This window comes from Onychostoma macrolepis, chromosome 22 (genome assembly GCF_012432095.1).
Source record: "Onychostoma macrolepis isolate SWU-2019 chromosome 22, ASM1243209v1, whole genome shotgun sequence".
Classification (NCBI taxonomy): Eukaryota; Metazoa; Chordata; class Actinopteri; order Cypriniformes; family Cyprinidae; genus Onychostoma; species Onychostoma macrolepis.
In genome coordinates this window covers 653,129-669,649 of record NC_081176.1, presented here as the reverse complement: position 1 = coordinate 669,649, position 16,521 = coordinate 653,129, and the positions used below count along the sequence as shown (strand labels likewise).

The following is a 16,521-nucleotide window of genomic DNA, read 5'->3' as shown; positions in this document are numbered from 1 at the left end:
ATGTGGAGGAAAAGTTCGGACAAAATCAGATACATTGGTTAGACTTCGTGGGAGATTGATTGCGTTTATTGTAAGGTAAGTGAATTTAGGGTATATTTTGTTAAAATTCAGAGATAAACACTCTCAAAAAGTTTACTAAGATAATTGGGGAACATGAAAAATGCAAAGAATCACCATGCCCCGCTGTCTGTGGAGCTGATATATGCGACAACAGAGCTCGTTTAGATCTTCGCGACATTTAATCGGTCAAAATTATACATCTCCCGCCCTAGTGCTGATCTCAAAGCAGGATCACTCTGTGGACTCTAATCGCTGTTTTATTTTTAGTGAACTACACGCTGCTCTCAGGGCAGGAGTACTCAATAGGTTTGTATTGTTGTGTTATTTTTAGTGAACTACACGCTGCTCTCAGGGCAGGAGTACTCAATAGGTTCGTATTGTTGTGTTATTTTTAGTGAACTACACGCTGCTCTCAGGGCAGGAGTACTCAATATGTTTGTATTGTTGTGTTATTTTTAGTGAACTACACGCTGCTCTCAGGGCAGGAGTACTCAATAGGTTTGTATTGTGTTATTTTTAGTGAACTACACGCTGCTCTCAGGGCAGGAGTACTCAATAGGTTTGTATTGTTGTGTTATTTTTAGTGAACTACATGCTGCTCTCAGGGCAGGAGTACTCCATATAATTCATATCACTATAATTTTTAGTGAACTACACGCTGCTCTCAGGGCAGGAGTACTCAATATGTTCGTATTGTTGTGTTATTTTTAGTGAACTACATGCTGCTCTCAGGGCAGGAGTACTCCATATAATTCATATCACTATAATTTTTAGTGAACTACATGCTGCTCTCAGGGCAGGAGTACTCAATATGTTTGTATTGTTGTGTTATTTTTAGTGAACTACACGCTGCTCTCAGGGCAGGAGTACTCAATAGGTTCGTATTGTTGTGTTTGGTGGTCTGTTTGTACCTTGCAAATTTGTAAAATTATATTTCCGTGTTTATTATTTCATTTTCTTCTTACATTGAATTTTTTTTTTCATTTTTTGGGGGAAAAAATCCCTCATCTTTATACTCCTTTAAATTAATAAGAGGTAATATAAATGTAAGAATTAAAATCGATTTTTCAAAAGTTTGTGTTGTATTTCTGCTGCCACTGAAATACCACTGTTGTCTGTTTTAGGGTTTGCTGGAGTGTTTCATGATCTTCTGCGGCCTGCAGCTGTAAAAGGACAATATAATATACTTAAAGCAATGGGCTGAGTCTGACCAAATGCAACATTAGATCATTGACTCTAAAATATAACTTTTCAGTAAATAACAAACCTTAGCTTTTATAATAAATTTAGATAAGATTACATATATTTTAAGACAAGTGTATATCATATAGATTGAAACTGTAGTATTAAAACACTTTACAATAAGGTTCCATTTGTTAGATAACATGACCTAACAATAAACAATAGTTATATAGCAATAAGGCTATTCTTCTTAGGGTTAATTTCATAATGTACTAATATAAAATCAACAGCTTAATCTGTCAAAATTATTTATTGCACAATGAACAAACATGCATGATCAAGTGTTTGTATTAAATAACATTCACAAACACCTTCAGCTGTAATAAGTCTTCTCACACTCAAAGCACATATGATCTCTCACACCAGTGTGTATCTTCTGATAGACTTTTAAACTTTACAGCAGTGAAAAACTCTTTTCACACAAAGAACATGAATGTGGTTTCTACAAGACACAAAGCACCTAATATTAGCTGGTGAAAATCAATAGATCTGTTAATTGCCACATTAAGCTAATTTTATTGCTGTCAACTGACTTAAGCAAGCATAACGCCCCCATTATATTTTAATGTAAGAATTAAAATATAGAGATGCAATTCTTAGAAAGTAAAAAGAGATATAAGTTGTGAATTAGTATAAAACACAGTTTTTAATTAACTTGATACTTAGTTCATTAGGTGGATAGATTGTGAACATTAATATTTAAAATGGGTAAATTATTACACAAATAATGTGTAATAACTTATTTATCTTTAATTTGGGCAGATCTGCTCCTCCTCCAGTGAAGCTCCTCCCACAACAAGCACACCTTCAGTGAAGCACCTCCCACAACAAGCACATCTTCAGTGAAGCTCCTCCCACAATAAGCACACCTTCAGTGAAGCTCCTCCCACAACAAGCACACCTTCAGTGAAGCTCCTCCCACTGCAGTTCAGCAATAAATGCTGGAATATTCCCATCAGTCTACAAGTGAAGACGAGCATCAGAGCATCAGGAAGAAGTGAAATCTGCAGAGACAGAGTTTATTGAAGGACAGAGAGAACATGAGAGATCCAGAACCCTGCAGAATGAAACACACTGAAGAACAAACAGGTTGGTGTTTATTCTTGACTTCATCAGTGAGGCTGAGAAACATTTAAAGTTATCAGCAGTTCATCAGATTTAGTGTTTATAGTAGAAATAATACCTCAGGAGTTGTAAAAAATAAACAAAAAAGTTAAAGTTAAAAGTTAAACCAATAAATAATATCGGCGATACTTTCTATCTCAGGGTACAAAATAGGGACTGAAATGCAAATGTTCTAATTATATCGCTTCCTGGGTGTTGAGTGAAAATATTGGACAGTTAATTAGTTTAAAATTGTTATTAATTATCTAATCCCCGTTTCACAGACAAGGCTTAAATTACTGAAAAGAAGAAAAGACAAGAAAAGGTTCACCTGCACTCAGTGTGGAAAGAGTTTCACATACAAACAGCATCTCAATGTTCACATGAGGATCCACACTGGAGAGAAACCATTCACATGTGATCAGTGCGAGAAGAGTTTCACACAACAAGGACACCTTCAGAGACACATGAGGATCCACACTAGAGAGAAACTGCATGAATGTGATCAATGCGGTAAAACATTTTTGAGGGCTTCAGTCCTGAAGGAGCACATGAACATTCATACGAAGGAGAAACCACATTCATGTTCTTTGTGTGGAAAGAGTTTTTCACATCTGCAGAGTTTAAAAGTTCATCAGAAGATACACACCGGTGTGAGATCATATGTGCTTTGAGTGCGAGAAGACTTTTATTACAGCTGCTCCTTTTGCTTTAATTACTGCTTCAGTTCTCTCAGGTGTGATGGGTTTGATTTCAGAGCTGAAGTCAGGATGAGACACTGTTTCTCTGTAATACTGCATCTCCACAGACTGAAGACAGAAAGAGAAAAGACAATGAATCAGACACGTTATGTTCATGTGAGAGTAATTCATCATGTGTTAACACCATACAGTGCAATAAATAAAATGTTGCTAAAACCTGAAAATAATATACGTACATAAATATATTTAGGTATTGGGTAGGATTAGGGATGTAGAATAATGTCATGTAGAATAAGGCATAAATATGTGCTTAATTACTACTAATAAATGGCTAATATTCTAGTAATATGCATGCTAATAAGCAACTAGTTAAGAGACCCTAAAATAAAGTGTTACCAATATTTCATATCTTTTTATTTCTTTCCTATAATTCCCATTTCATCTTGTGTCTAAAACTGAGCATATTGTCTAAAATAAAAGCTGTGACTGCTGTGTATTTGTGCTTAAACTGATGCTGGTCTGCACATCACTACATCGTAAACACATCCGCTCTGCTCTGTCCAGTGACTCGATCAGCTTTGATACAGTTCAACTTTGCACATCTAAATAAAACTGTAGGTTTGTCTGGGTGTAGATGTGAAGTGCAGTAATATTTCTCTGAAACAGGTAAGGCTGAAGAACCAATGCCTGCACAGAATAAAGCCCAGTCTGGACCGGTTCTGTTCGGTTGTGTTAGGCGTTCATTAATCTGGTGGTTTGATGGCAGAGAGATGATATGAGCATCAATAAACACTATGAATATGTTCTGCTACAGCAGCACAGAACTATTCTGTTGCGTCCCATTAATAAACACAATGATAACAGTTCTGTCTCACTGGATAAAAGTGAAATGTTTGTGTAATTTTGGTATTATTAACTGAAATGATTGGATATTGGGTTGTGTATTTGACCTGCTGTATGGACAACAAGTGAAGCGGACAGAAATGAGCTCATGTTTCAAATGTTTAGACAGGCGCTTCAGACTGAACTGTGCAGTTTTAAAGTAAGAGCTTGTTCCACTGTATTAACTGGACAAACTTCTGTATAGACGGTTTCAACGACAACAACATAAACAAACGTTACTGCACATATGCGCTTTTGGCCCTAACTTAACTTTAACTGCGTTTGTATCCGATGCTATTAGCCAGACCGATAAACAAACACAGACCGGAAGTTAACTTAGGGGCCCGCGGCGCCCAAAGAAACCGTCTATACTCAGCAGAAAAACATTGTGCAATTTTGACTACAGAATCAATGAAGTAATAATGAAGTGCTTCAGCCACTTCAACTGGATTATTAATGGACGTAATGTAATGACAACATATCTGGAGCGGTCGAATGTGGCATCTACCTTTACATATCTATTATACAACCAAACAACTCTCTGAGAGCAGAAACTATGGTAATGCAGGACTGTCAGTCATCAGATGTGGGCGGGGCCTAAACAATGTGATGTCACACTGCTCAGAGAATCAAAACAGCAGATCTAATGAAACTGATTTGGTTTAAAGGGGATTAAAAAACAAGGAGTGGGTGGATTTTTATCATTGTAGGGTGGTTGTGCTCACACACTGCAAACATATTTATGTCCAAACACTACCAGTAATTAGATTAGATTCAAGTTTGCCATTGTGCAGAGTAATCACAGAGACATATTTATATATATATTTTTTATGGAGTTGTGGTGTTTTGGTACTGGTACAATGGTGACTGTTTTGAAGTAGGTGGGGACAACGGTCTGGAGCGAATAGAGCTTGAAAATGTGTGTGAAGACATCAGCCAGCTGTTCTGTGCAGACCCTGAGCACTCGGTCAGGAAGACCATCAGGGCCAGACACTTTATGTGCGTTCACCCTGCTCAGGTAGAAGCACACCTCACTGGTTAAACAAGTGAGTGTCAGGTCGTCAGGTGGGGGCTCAGCTTTGATGGGTGCTTCTGTGTTTATACGATCAAAGCAAGCATTAAAGGGTTTCAGTTCATCTGTGAGGGCATACGTTGGTGGTCAATGTTTTTAAATTTGTCTTCAATCCTCAGTTTGTAGTCAGTATTCATGATCACATTCAACATGTGAAATGATGTAAGATACTCACAGCAGTGTGTGGAGTTGACAGTGTTTGTCCTGCAGTAGAGCAGCGATCTGATTCACTCGTGTGTCTCCTAGTTCATGTTCACTCAGATTCAGCTCTCTCAGGAGTAACGGGTTTTTACCCACAATTCCAGTCACATACTGACAGGCTTCATCTGCAGCAGGACCTAAAAACCTGAAGAAGAGAAGATGAAGCAGGATTCAATTCAATGTTCAATTCAATTCATCACAAAACATTTAAAGATTATCAAACACTGTTTGTAATGAAAACCTCTAGTTCAAGTTAACAGTTGAACATTTAAAATACAATTTTTTATTTATTTTTTTAAAAGAAAGACAAGCGTCAAAAATAAATTTAAAAGAAACTCAGGGGCAAAAGTTCACTAGATCATGATTTTCAAAAATCTCAAGATCTTTCTGGCTTTTAAGCAGGAGATGAGGAAAGTTAGCAAAGAGATAACTAGCTTGTGACAGCTAAGCATTCACAGCAATATATTTCGTTGATCTTTTGATGCCGGATCTTCCTATTATTACTATTATTATTATTATTGCTATGTAGCAGAATTCAAACACTTGATCCACTAACAGGGAACATGATCTGGGTTTAGATCATCTCTGGATAGTTTTATTTAACTGATGTCTGTTGATGCAACAGCAATTCTGCTCATTATGAGAGGAACAGCAGGTTCAGACACTGAATGTGTGTGTGTGTGTGTGTGTGTGCGTGTGTGTGTGTGTGTGTGTGTGTGTGTGTGCACGTGTGTGTGTGTGTGCACGTGTGTGTGCGTGTGTGTGTGTGTGCACGTGCTCCGCGCCTATAGAATATTTTAAAATAAATACGGTGGGTAACTCAGAAGGAGGGTTAGATCACAATGCAAGCGGGAGAAGTCTCATATTACTGTCGGTCATCACGATCGCGGATGACAACATGCAGGATCAACACTGTTCATGTATCGCAGGGTACGATTAAATTAATGTACATTTAACCAGTTTAATATGAAGAAACAGTGAAATGTAGACCTTCGTTTATGTGTTTTTGACCTACACTGTACAAGACACGAGAACAGTCCGCTATTTAGGTTTGTACATTAGCATGGACTCACTAACTTTAACGTTAGCTAGTTTTAGTCAGAGATACCTTGAAGCACAAGATAACATTAACGTTCTGCTCGAGCAGATGAACATTGTAACTTAATGACTGTATGACAACCAGAAAATAAACGTTTTTGTCTTCATCTGGATTGGGGTTGAATGATTAGGGATATTTTGCTCCGTTTTGTTTGGATTCAGGAAATGTAATAAAATAAATTATATTGCCCATCCTCTCAGGAGACCTGGAATCAGTGTCCTAACGCACGCTCGGTGAGGAGTATTAATTCTGTAGGGGGCGCTGTCGGCCTACTTCTAATAAAATGAAAGGAAAATACACAAATAATATTTAGACTGTGTTTATGATTAAATAAAGCAGTGATTGATGTCATAATCATGATTTTGTTTTGATTTAAAAGGTCAGAAGTTATAGCGTACATGACAAAAAAACATAACTTAAATTACATAATTTTATATTTAATTATTCATTCATTAATGTGTAATGTGTTATATTTTTTAAACAAATTATGAGCTCTAAAAATTCTGAATTTTATAACTCTTTTGCTTAGATCATTTAAATCATAAAATAAAATGTTAAGGTTAACAGCATCATTCTGATAAAAAAAAAATGCAGTGATTAATATATAGTTTATTTATAGCTATTTTCAAATCTTCAATGTACTGTCATTATAAAATAACTTCATTGTTTAATTCTAACAAATAAGTTCTTGTTAAAAACTAACCAAAATTAAAAATAATTATATATCGGCATCGGCTATTGGCCAAAATGAGTTAAATTATCTGCATATTGGATTTTGGCAAAAATCCAACATCGTGCATCCCTAAATATAATATATTTATACATAAGGTAATTAATTCACTTGCGTATCATTTATTTTGCATTATTTCATCACGTCTCACCTCAGTGTCTTCAGTTGACAGTTTGGATCCTGTAGTAAATCACTGAGCTGCTTCACTCCTGATTGTCCAGGATCATTCCCTGTGAGATCCAGCTCTATCAGGTGTGAAGGGTTTGATCTCAGAGCTGAAGACAGAGCTTTATAACCTTCTTCAGTGATACTGCAATCTGAAAGTCTATTAAGAAAGATGTTATTCCTCCTTATAACACAGATTGTCATACAAGTACATGTTCTATAAAATAAAAATCTTAGGCCTGAACAGACCCTTTTCACGGTATAGCAGGGTAAAGTTCTATATTGGTGAACATAAACTACAACAAATGCAATTTCTGCATTATTTTCCACAATTATAACCTACAGTTGCAATCAAATTTACTCAACCCCTCAGAGACTGCATTACTTTACAAATACAAGCTTGTCTGAAGATCCAGGATAAAATACAAAATTGCATCTATAACAGTTCACTGCCATACTAAAAGTGATAATGTCAATATATAATGTCATTTTTTAGTATTTTAATAACACAGGTATGTCATAATTATTCAACCCCTATTCAACATTGCTGTTTTTAAGTCACTTATTTATATGATGGGGAATAAAATTGTCTCAAAAAACAATTAAGCCTTTAGAAGCTGTTACACACACATATGCAGTTAGCCCATGCGTGTGCTGAAGTTCAGTAGCAAAAATGGCAAAGTCAACAAATCTCTCACAAATAATAATAATAATAATAATAATAATAATAATATTTTGTATTTTACAGTACAATACTTAAGCCTAAACCATACTTACAACACTACATAGAACAAGCAGCTTGGAGAAGGATTTCAGTTTTGAAGGATGGAATGATAAATTTACTATTGTGATATTTATGTCTTAATCTCTTTACTTTCGAATATTAAGCCCTCAGGCTTTTATTTTGGTGGAAAACTGAACAGTGACCTTTAAATTTCTGTGTTTAGTTCACAACAGGTTTATAAAGACAAATCTGTTAACATTTATTAACATAATCTGCAAAAAAATATTGGAAATTACATTAATGTAAAATTAAGTGAACCTTTTAAATTCACGTTATAAGCTCAAAATAACTCGCTCACCAACCAATTATTATTATTATTTTTAACAGCCATTCAGAACTTCTACTAGCCAAAACAAAAATATCAGAAATAAATCAAGATTACCAAAACCACATCTAATTAAAACCATCTAGATTAAAATATACTTCATATTAAATCTGATCCTGAATTATTGAATGCTTTCAGTTTTACGTCAGTCAAATTTAGTTTGGAGTTACAAATAAACAAAATAAAAATAAAACAATTATCCATAACTTATGTACCAGCATTTATTTTGTTTTATTTCCAAATATAGCTCAGTCCAAAATGATTATTTAGTGGTAAACATGTTAAAGATTAATGGAGAGGCTGTTTCCTCACAAATATCTGTGAACTGAACTCCACTGTTATCCTTTAAAAAAAGCCAAATTGAGTCCTTGTCTCCAGCAGCTCCAGTAACAAGCGCTGCGACTCAGACTCAGATCTCACAGGCGTTACACACCGGATGTGTCATCTGTACTCTATTCTGATGTTCAAGCTTCAATACAGTGAATCTAATCACTAGAGCGCAGGCAAAGTTCACTTAAAGAATGAACAAAGTGAATTTTAAAGACATGGCGCTTCTTTTCCAGTGTGCTGGATGCTAAATGTCGGAGGACACTGGTTGAAGGACAGGATTTATTGATACTAACTCATGATCTGCTCACATGTAAATGCACTTCACTCTTAAGCACGTGGCACTGCAGACTGTATATTTAATTAAATAGCAGCCTTTTGTGATTTGATAACTCCACTAACCCATATCACAATTTCATTTTATTTTGATTAATTGTGCAGTCCTGATGAGAAGTGTAAAATATTTTCAAATTTATGAAGCTGTGGTGGGTCACTAGAGTCTGGGTAATTAATGTTATACACTTTTAAAACACTTACTTCAGCTTTTCCAGTCTACACTGTACATTTTCAAACAGAGTCAAGATGATCTTCATTCCTGGGTTTCCTAGTTTATTCTCACTCAGATCCAGCTCTGTCAGATTTGAAGGGTTTGAGTTTAGAGCTGCAGCCAGAACATGACAACCTCCTTCTGTGATACAGCAGTTATTCAGACTGCATAAAGAGAAAACACTTCAGTTTTAGTCTGAATATTTACCAGTTTTAGCTGACAGTTGACAAATACTGGTGATGATGAGTCACATATGATTTCAGTCAGCAATCTCTTATACAAGACACATAAAAAACACCCAGCAGCAAGAATTTAAAAGTGTCCTTGTAACAATGAAAAACCAACACACCAATTTCACATTACTGACCCATTCCTTGAGACACAGCACCAGTTTACAGACCAGCTGGAGCTTTACATTGATTCATGTTTAGATTAACCAAATTCAGACCTGAGTATCTGTAGTGTCTGTGAATTTCTCAGCAGACTGGAGATTTCTGTCACTCCAGAGTCTCTTATTTGATTCCTGCTCAGATCCAGCTCTCTGAGGTTTGAATTAAATGCTGATGCCAGAGCAGCACAGCCTTCATCTGTAATACTGATGCAGTTTAACATGTAGAAGAGAGAACCAAAGTAATTAAGCTAGACATACAATTACGCAAATAGCAGCTTTAGCTTCTACTTTTACCCACCAATATGAGATTTTCATGGTAATCACACTGTGAAATTATAATTTTAATAATATTTAGTATTTTACAGTACAATACTTAAGCCTAAACCATACTTACAACACTACACAGAACAAGCAGCTTGGAGAAGGATTTCAGTTTTGAAGGATGGAATGATAAATTTACTATTGTGATATTTATGTCTTAATTTCTTTACTTTCAAATATTAAGCCCTCAGGCTTTTATTTTGGTGGAAAACTGAACAGTGACCTTTAAATTTCTATGTGTAGTTCACAGCAGGTTTATAAAGACTTTCTTGTACAAATCTGTTAACATTTATTAACATCATCAGCCAAAAAATACTGGAAATTACATTAATGTAAAATTAAGTGAGCCTTTCAAATTCACGTTATAAGCTCAAAATAACTTGCTCGCCAGCCAATTATCATTATTTTTTAACATTTAACAGCCATTCAGAATTTCTACTAGCCAAAACAAAAATATCAGAAATAAATCAAGATTACCAAAACCACATCTAATTAAAACCATCTAGATTAAAATATACTTCATATTAAATCTGATCCTGAATTATTGAATGCTTTCAGTTTTACGTCAGTCAAATTTAGTTCGGAGGTACAAATAAACAAAATAAAAATAAAACAATTCTCCATAACTTATGTACCAGCATTTATTTGTTTTTATTTCCAAATATAGCCCAGTCCAAAATGAATGTTTAGTGGTAAATATATTAAAGGTTAATGGAGAGGCTGTTTCCTCACAAATATCTGCGAACTGAACTCCACTCTTATCCTTTAAAAAAAAAGCCAAAGCGAGACCTTGTCTCCAGCAGCTCCAGTGACAAGCGCTGCGACTCAGACTCAGATCTCACAGGCGTTACACACCGGATGTGTCATCTGTACTCTATTCTGATGTTCAACCTTCAAAACGGTGAATCTAATCACTAGTGTGCAGGCAAAAGTTCACTTAAAGAATGAACAAAGTGAATTTTAAAGACATGGCGCTTCCTTTCCAGTGTCCTGGATGCTAAATGTTGGAGGGTACTGGTTGAAGGACAGGATTTATTGATACTAACTCATGATCTGCTCACATGTAAATGCACTTCACTCTTAAGCATGTGGCACTGCAGACTGTATATTTAATTAAATAGCAGCCTTTTGTGATTTGATAACTCCACTAACCCATATCACAATTTTGATTTTATTTTGATTAATTGTGCAGTCCTGATGAGAAATGTAAAATATTTTATGAAACTGTGGTGGGTCACTAGAGTCTGGGTAATTAATGGGATACACTTTTAAAATACTTACTTCAGCTTTTCCAGTCTACACTGTACATTTTCAAACAGAGTCAAGATGATCTTCATTCCTGGGTTTCCTAGTTTATTCTCACTCAGATCCAGCTCTGTCAGATTTGAAGGGTTTGAATTTAGAGCTGCAGCCAGAACATGACAACCTCCTTCTGTGATACAGCAGTTATTCAGACTGCATAAAGAGAAAACACTTCAGTTTCAGTCTGAATATTTAGCAGTATGTTTCAGCTGACAGTTGACAAATACTGGTAATAATGAGTCACATATGATTTTTTCAGTCAGCAATCTCTTATATAAGACACATAAAAAACACTCAGCAGCAATAATTTAAAAGTGTCCTTGTAACAATGAAAAAACGTACATCAGTGTGTTGAGTTGACAGTGTTTATCCTGCAGTAGAGCAGCGATCTGATTCACTCGTGTGTCTCCTAGTTCATGTTCACTCAGATTCAGCTCTCTCAGGAGTAACGGGTTTTTACCCACAATTCCAGTCACATACTGACAGGCTTCATCTGCAGCAGGACCCAAAAATCTGCAGAAGAGAAGATGAAGTAAACTTAATTTCATAAATAAACTTGAAAAACAACATCTGACTCTAAAACATTTTGTAAATGCATCCCTTTCACAGTGTTTCAATGAAGTATTCTTATAAATAAATTGCCTGCATATTTATTTTACATTATTTCATCACGTCTCACCTCAGTGTCTTCAGTTGACAGTCTGGATCCTGTAGTAAATCACTGAGCTGCTTCACTCCTGATTGTCCAGGATCATTTCCTGTGAGATCCAGCTCTATCAGGTGTGAAGGGTTTGATCTCAGAGCTGAAGCCAGAGCTTTATAACCTTCTTCAGTGATACTGCAGTCTGAAAGTCTAAAATAGAAATGAAAATGTAACATTCAACTGATTAATGAGTTATTCTAGAAATTACCTTTACAATATTAATCCATTAAGTGAATTATTTGTGTTCCTTGTCAGTTTACGGTGTAATTTAATGTACAACTGAATCCAAAAGGCCTAGAGACCTTTAATATTTTACACATCAGCTCACCTGAGATCCTTCAGTTTACAGTTACTGAAAGGGGTCATGAACTGAGAAATTACATTTAACTTGATCTTTTGACATGTAACAGCTCAATGTACTATAAAAAAAAAATAATGTAAATTTCAGAACTCAAAACTTTAACCCGGGTTTTCATCTCCGTCAACTTACTCTGTGATAAACTTCCAAACGGTGATCCATGCTTTTGTAACAACTCGTTTAGACTATTGTAATTCACCTTATTACAGCGTTTCTCAGTCTTCCCTCTCTCGTCTACAGCTAGTGCAAAACGCAGCTGCTAGATTACTCTCTGGCACCCGCAAGTATGAGCCAGTAATGGCACTTTTCCACTGCATGGTACGGCACGGTACGGTTCAGTACGGCTCACTTTTGGGGGGTTTTCCACTGGGAACAGTACCTGGTACTTTTTTTTAGTACCACCTCGGCCGAGGTTCCAAGCGAACCGTACCGTTACCAAAACGTGACGTGTACACTCTGCTGATCACTGATTGGCCAGAGAAAATAGTCACTGCCTGCATCATTGAACTTGCGGCACGAGACACAACAGACCCGCTAGATTTAAATCAGCAGCCAGCGAAGGATTGAACACAACTGTTTTGAATGAGCGCACCTTTCTTTTAACAACCAAAAAATGGCTGTTTCGTTGTCTGTTGAGGAAGTACAGACTGTCCTCTCGTTGATAGCCGACGAGCGGATCCAGCGAGAGCTTGATGGAGCAACGCGGAATTAAAATGTTTTTCAGGAGTCACGGCAGTAGAGGCGGCGCAACTATAACGACACATGAATAATCCCGCCCACTTTAAAGCGGTACTAAACTGCAGTGGAAACGCAAACCGAGCCGAACTGAGCCGTGCCGTGCCGTTCTGAACCGTGCCGAGCAGAGTCGTACCACGCAGTGGAAAAGCGCCATAACTCTTATTTTATCTACACTGCACTGGTTACTTATCAAATATAGAATTGATTTTAAAATTGTTATTTGTTTATAAAGCCCTCAATAATTTGGCCCCTCAGTACCTGACTGACCTGCTCCATCTGTACACCTTTTCTAGAACATTGAGGTCCAGTGATCTCTGTCTACTCATCGTGCCTAGATCTAGACTTAAAAAAACGAGGTGATCGAGCTTTTGCAACTACGGTCTACCTCTTCATATTAGATTAGCCCCCTCTATTTCTGCTTTTAAGTCTGCTCTAAAGACATATCTGTTCTCTCTAGCTTTCAATACCCCTTGATCATTGGTTTAATTGTTCTGTTTTAAATTTGACAGTCTTGTGTTATTCATTTTATTTCTGAATTTTTATTCTATTCCCGTACAACAATTTGGTCAGCTTCGCTTGTTTTTAAAATGCGCTTTACAAATAAATATTGTATTAGTATGCAAAACTGTTAGCCAATCATAGCAGTGGGTGTTCACTTCAGCGTCTTGAATGTGCCCCGCCTATAAAAACAGACTGTTCTGCAGAGAGGGTCAAAACCTGGACACAAAATTGCCTATTATATCTAAATTATGATGATTTTTGATGTAAAAATCTAACATTATAGGTGCATCACAGAGAACATTATAAAATAATTTAAAATGGAGTACATGACCCCTTTAAGGTTTCAATTATCTAAAACTCAAAAGGTGTGAAAGTCTTTCATCTAAATGATCCATAACATACAAACAACATCAAAATGGTTGAAACACAAGAAAATTACATTTTTGAAATTGCGTAACGCAAGTCCACTCTTAAACCACATTGAAATGCTGTGGAAGGACCTGGGATGTAGAGTTCATGCTGGAATTAAAGCCTATAAATTTCACTGAGCTGAAGCAGTTCTGTCCTCAATTCTGTGGCAAATTATCTAGGTCCATGTTAACTGTAACAGGGCAAACGAGACGTGAGGTGAGTGGATCCAAGTGCAAGCTTTTATTAATAAACATAGTCAAATCACAGGCAGGGTCAAACAACGGCAAACAGGTATGGCAGGGACAAGACAAAGAGTAGTCCTAGGGCAAGCGTGGGTCGACGATCGACGAACAGTATCCAACAGGGCAAGGCAAAGAGAGTTAATCCAGGTACACAGCAATAATCCAGGCAGGGGAATAAACAGAGTCCGAAGGGTGAGACAGGGGTAAATACAGGGAACACAAACTAGAAAACAACAAACAGGTTCCGTAAGGCAGCTAACACTAGGGGACTGATAAACGCAGAACAACACTGGAACTGAACAGAAACACGGAATGGCACGGTAAGGCAGCTAGTGCTAGAAGAGAGCTAAACACAGATCAATACTCGGCAAAGAGGAAGAGGAAGTCCATGGTTTATGTAGGGTGTGTGATCAGTGCAATCAGCTGTGTGTGCAATCAGTGTAATCAGCTGTGTATGTGTCATAAGTGCAATGGATGATGGGAAATGCAGTGTGACGTATGGTGTGAGAGTCAATGTGGTGAGCGAGTGACCTCTGGTGGGTGAACAAAAGTTCATAGGCCGGATTCGTGACATTAACAGATGGATCTGAATTCTAACCAAACACAAGGGATTGTCACAAAACTTACCTCATTATCTCTAATTTGCAATTTATATTATTCAGTCCAGTGCAGAGCAGCTTCACTCCTGAATCATGCAGATTATTATTGCTCATGTTCAGCACTTTCAGACTGGTATCTGATCCAATAACTTTAGCCAGAGCTGAACAGCTTTTGTCTGTTAAGCCACAATCATTTAGCCTACAAGAGAAATAAAACAAATCACAGAGTTAGATGCATGTAATTTATTTGTTAAATACAAAAATTAAATTTATACCAATTATTTTTACATCAACAAAATTATAATATATACACAGTATATTTAATTGATTCAAATTTCCTAGATAAAACAAACTAGCATGCTTGAATAAAACTTAATATATGTAAATAAATAATAGGTGTATATCATTAATGGCAATGAGTTATACATTTAAAAGTGCTGCTCTATTATCTTGATGAGTGTCTTGAGGTCTCTGAGGTTAATAATTTAAGCATCAGCTGATTCATGTCTACCTATAGGAATACAACGCATATCACTACTTCCTTATATAAGGTCCATTCAGTATTATTCAGCAGTCAGGACTTGGCCTTCTGATATACCTCATTGAGTCAGACTTTATCCTGAATTATGTTGTTACATTAAATTGTCATTATGTTTGATGATAGTGGCCCTGACAGAAATATCCAACATATAGCATGTAACTCCATTCCAGGTTTTTTGTTTGTATATGTAATGTAGATGCAGAGCATTAAGCCAAATAAATAACACGTTAAAGAATATTTCATAATGAACAATTATAATTAGGAAAATAACTTGTAGATGGCAAGGAAAGGCAATTAAAGGGGTGGTTTACTGTTTTTTTTCTAGGCTTGATTGTGTTTATGGGGTGCAGTTTAATATGTGTTCATGCTTAATTTTTTTTAAAAACGCATTATTTTTCATATAATTTACCTTTATTCCACACTGCTCTGTCCCTTCTCTGACAAACACCTCGATTATTTCCTGTTTTTAATGAAGCCCCTCCCTCAGAAATACGTAATGGGCTCTGATTGGTTAGATGGCTCAGTGTGTTGTGATTCACTAAACCACCGAGCGTGCGTCTAAATGTCCCGCCCCTCAGCTCAGCGGCATGTGCTACCGTTGTACTTTTTTTTTGTATTGTATTGTATGTAAACAATGATTTATAACAATATAGAAACGTCTATATTGCTTATCAATTTGAGTCCGATTGAGACGCAGAGGATATTAGTGAAGAGGATCGCGCAGAACCTGTGCAAGCACAGCTCTTAATGGTATGTTTGTTTGTTGTCTCATACGTTTAGATACACTGTTATTATGCTACTGCTTATGTTAGCTTTTAATATACGGTTTTATTCTGATTAAAGCTTTAATACAGTACCGCAACCGCACACGCGTCCATGTATAACACTTCTCATTGCTATGTGAAAATGTATAATTGGAAGTTTGTTGGGACTGAATGAGGGAGAGAGAGAGAGAGAGAGAGAGAGAGAGAGAGAGAGAGCAGAGCAGGGCGACGCGAGGAACAGGATTGAGAACTGCTGTTTTAGAACATTAATTTTGAAACTTGTGAATCCATTAGAATCGATAGAAGACAGAATCGCGATTCATATATGAATATATTTTTACGTGCACCCCTAGTTTTCTCTTCCTCTTCTCTAAAGCAGCACAGCATGGCCTCGCTCCCTTCCTTACATGT

At 36.5% G+C, this 16,521-nt stretch overlaps 1 protein-coding gene and 1 long non-coding RNA gene across 16 annotated transcripts in view; one reads left to right on the top strand and one right to left on the bottom strand.

The window, feature by feature from the left end:
* The window catches only part of LOC131531317 (uncharacterized), a 60,024-nt gene extending 56,939 nt beyond the window's left edge, over nucleotides 1-3,085 (top strand). For both annotated transcript variants that reach the window (XR_009268629.1, XR_009268628.1), the window contains 2 exons: nucleotides 2,065-2,391; nucleotides 2,691-3,085. This is a non-coding gene — a long non-coding RNA (uncharacterized LOC131531317). The remainder of the gene's footprint in view (nucleotides 1-2,064; nucleotides 2,392-2,690) is intronic.
* LOC131531223 (NACHT, LRR and PYD domains-containing protein 12-like) overlaps nucleotides 1-16,521 on the bottom strand; it is a 166,342-nt gene that overhangs the window by 144,833 nt on the left and 4,988 nt on the right. For 9 of the 14 annotated variants that reach the window (XR_009268607.1, XM_058761861.1, XM_058761851.1 and 6 more), the window contains 8 exons: nucleotides 14,834-15,004; nucleotides 11,933-12,106; nucleotides 11,596-11,766; nucleotides 11,233-11,406; nucleotides 9,688-9,834; nucleotides 9,230-9,403; nucleotides 7,243-7,416; nucleotides 5,237-5,407 (listed from right to left, as the gene is read on the bottom strand). Coding sequence is in view for 13 of the 14 variants with exons in the window: in XM_058761861.1 (XP_058617844.1) it covers nucleotides 5,237-5,407; nucleotides 7,243-7,416; nucleotides 9,230-9,403; nucleotides 9,688-9,834; nucleotides 11,233-11,406; nucleotides 11,596-11,766; nucleotides 11,933-12,106; nucleotides 14,834-15,004 (1,356 nt within the window). In the remaining variant the exon portion in view is untranslated. The remainder of the gene's footprint in view (nucleotides 1-5,236; nucleotides 5,408-7,242; nucleotides 7,417-9,229; nucleotides 9,404-9,687; nucleotides 9,835-11,232; nucleotides 11,407-11,595; nucleotides 11,767-11,932; nucleotides 12,107-14,833; nucleotides 15,005-16,521) is intronic. The other 5 variants (XM_058761856.1, XM_058761853.1, XM_058761854.1 and 2 more) reach the window with 5 other exon arrangements.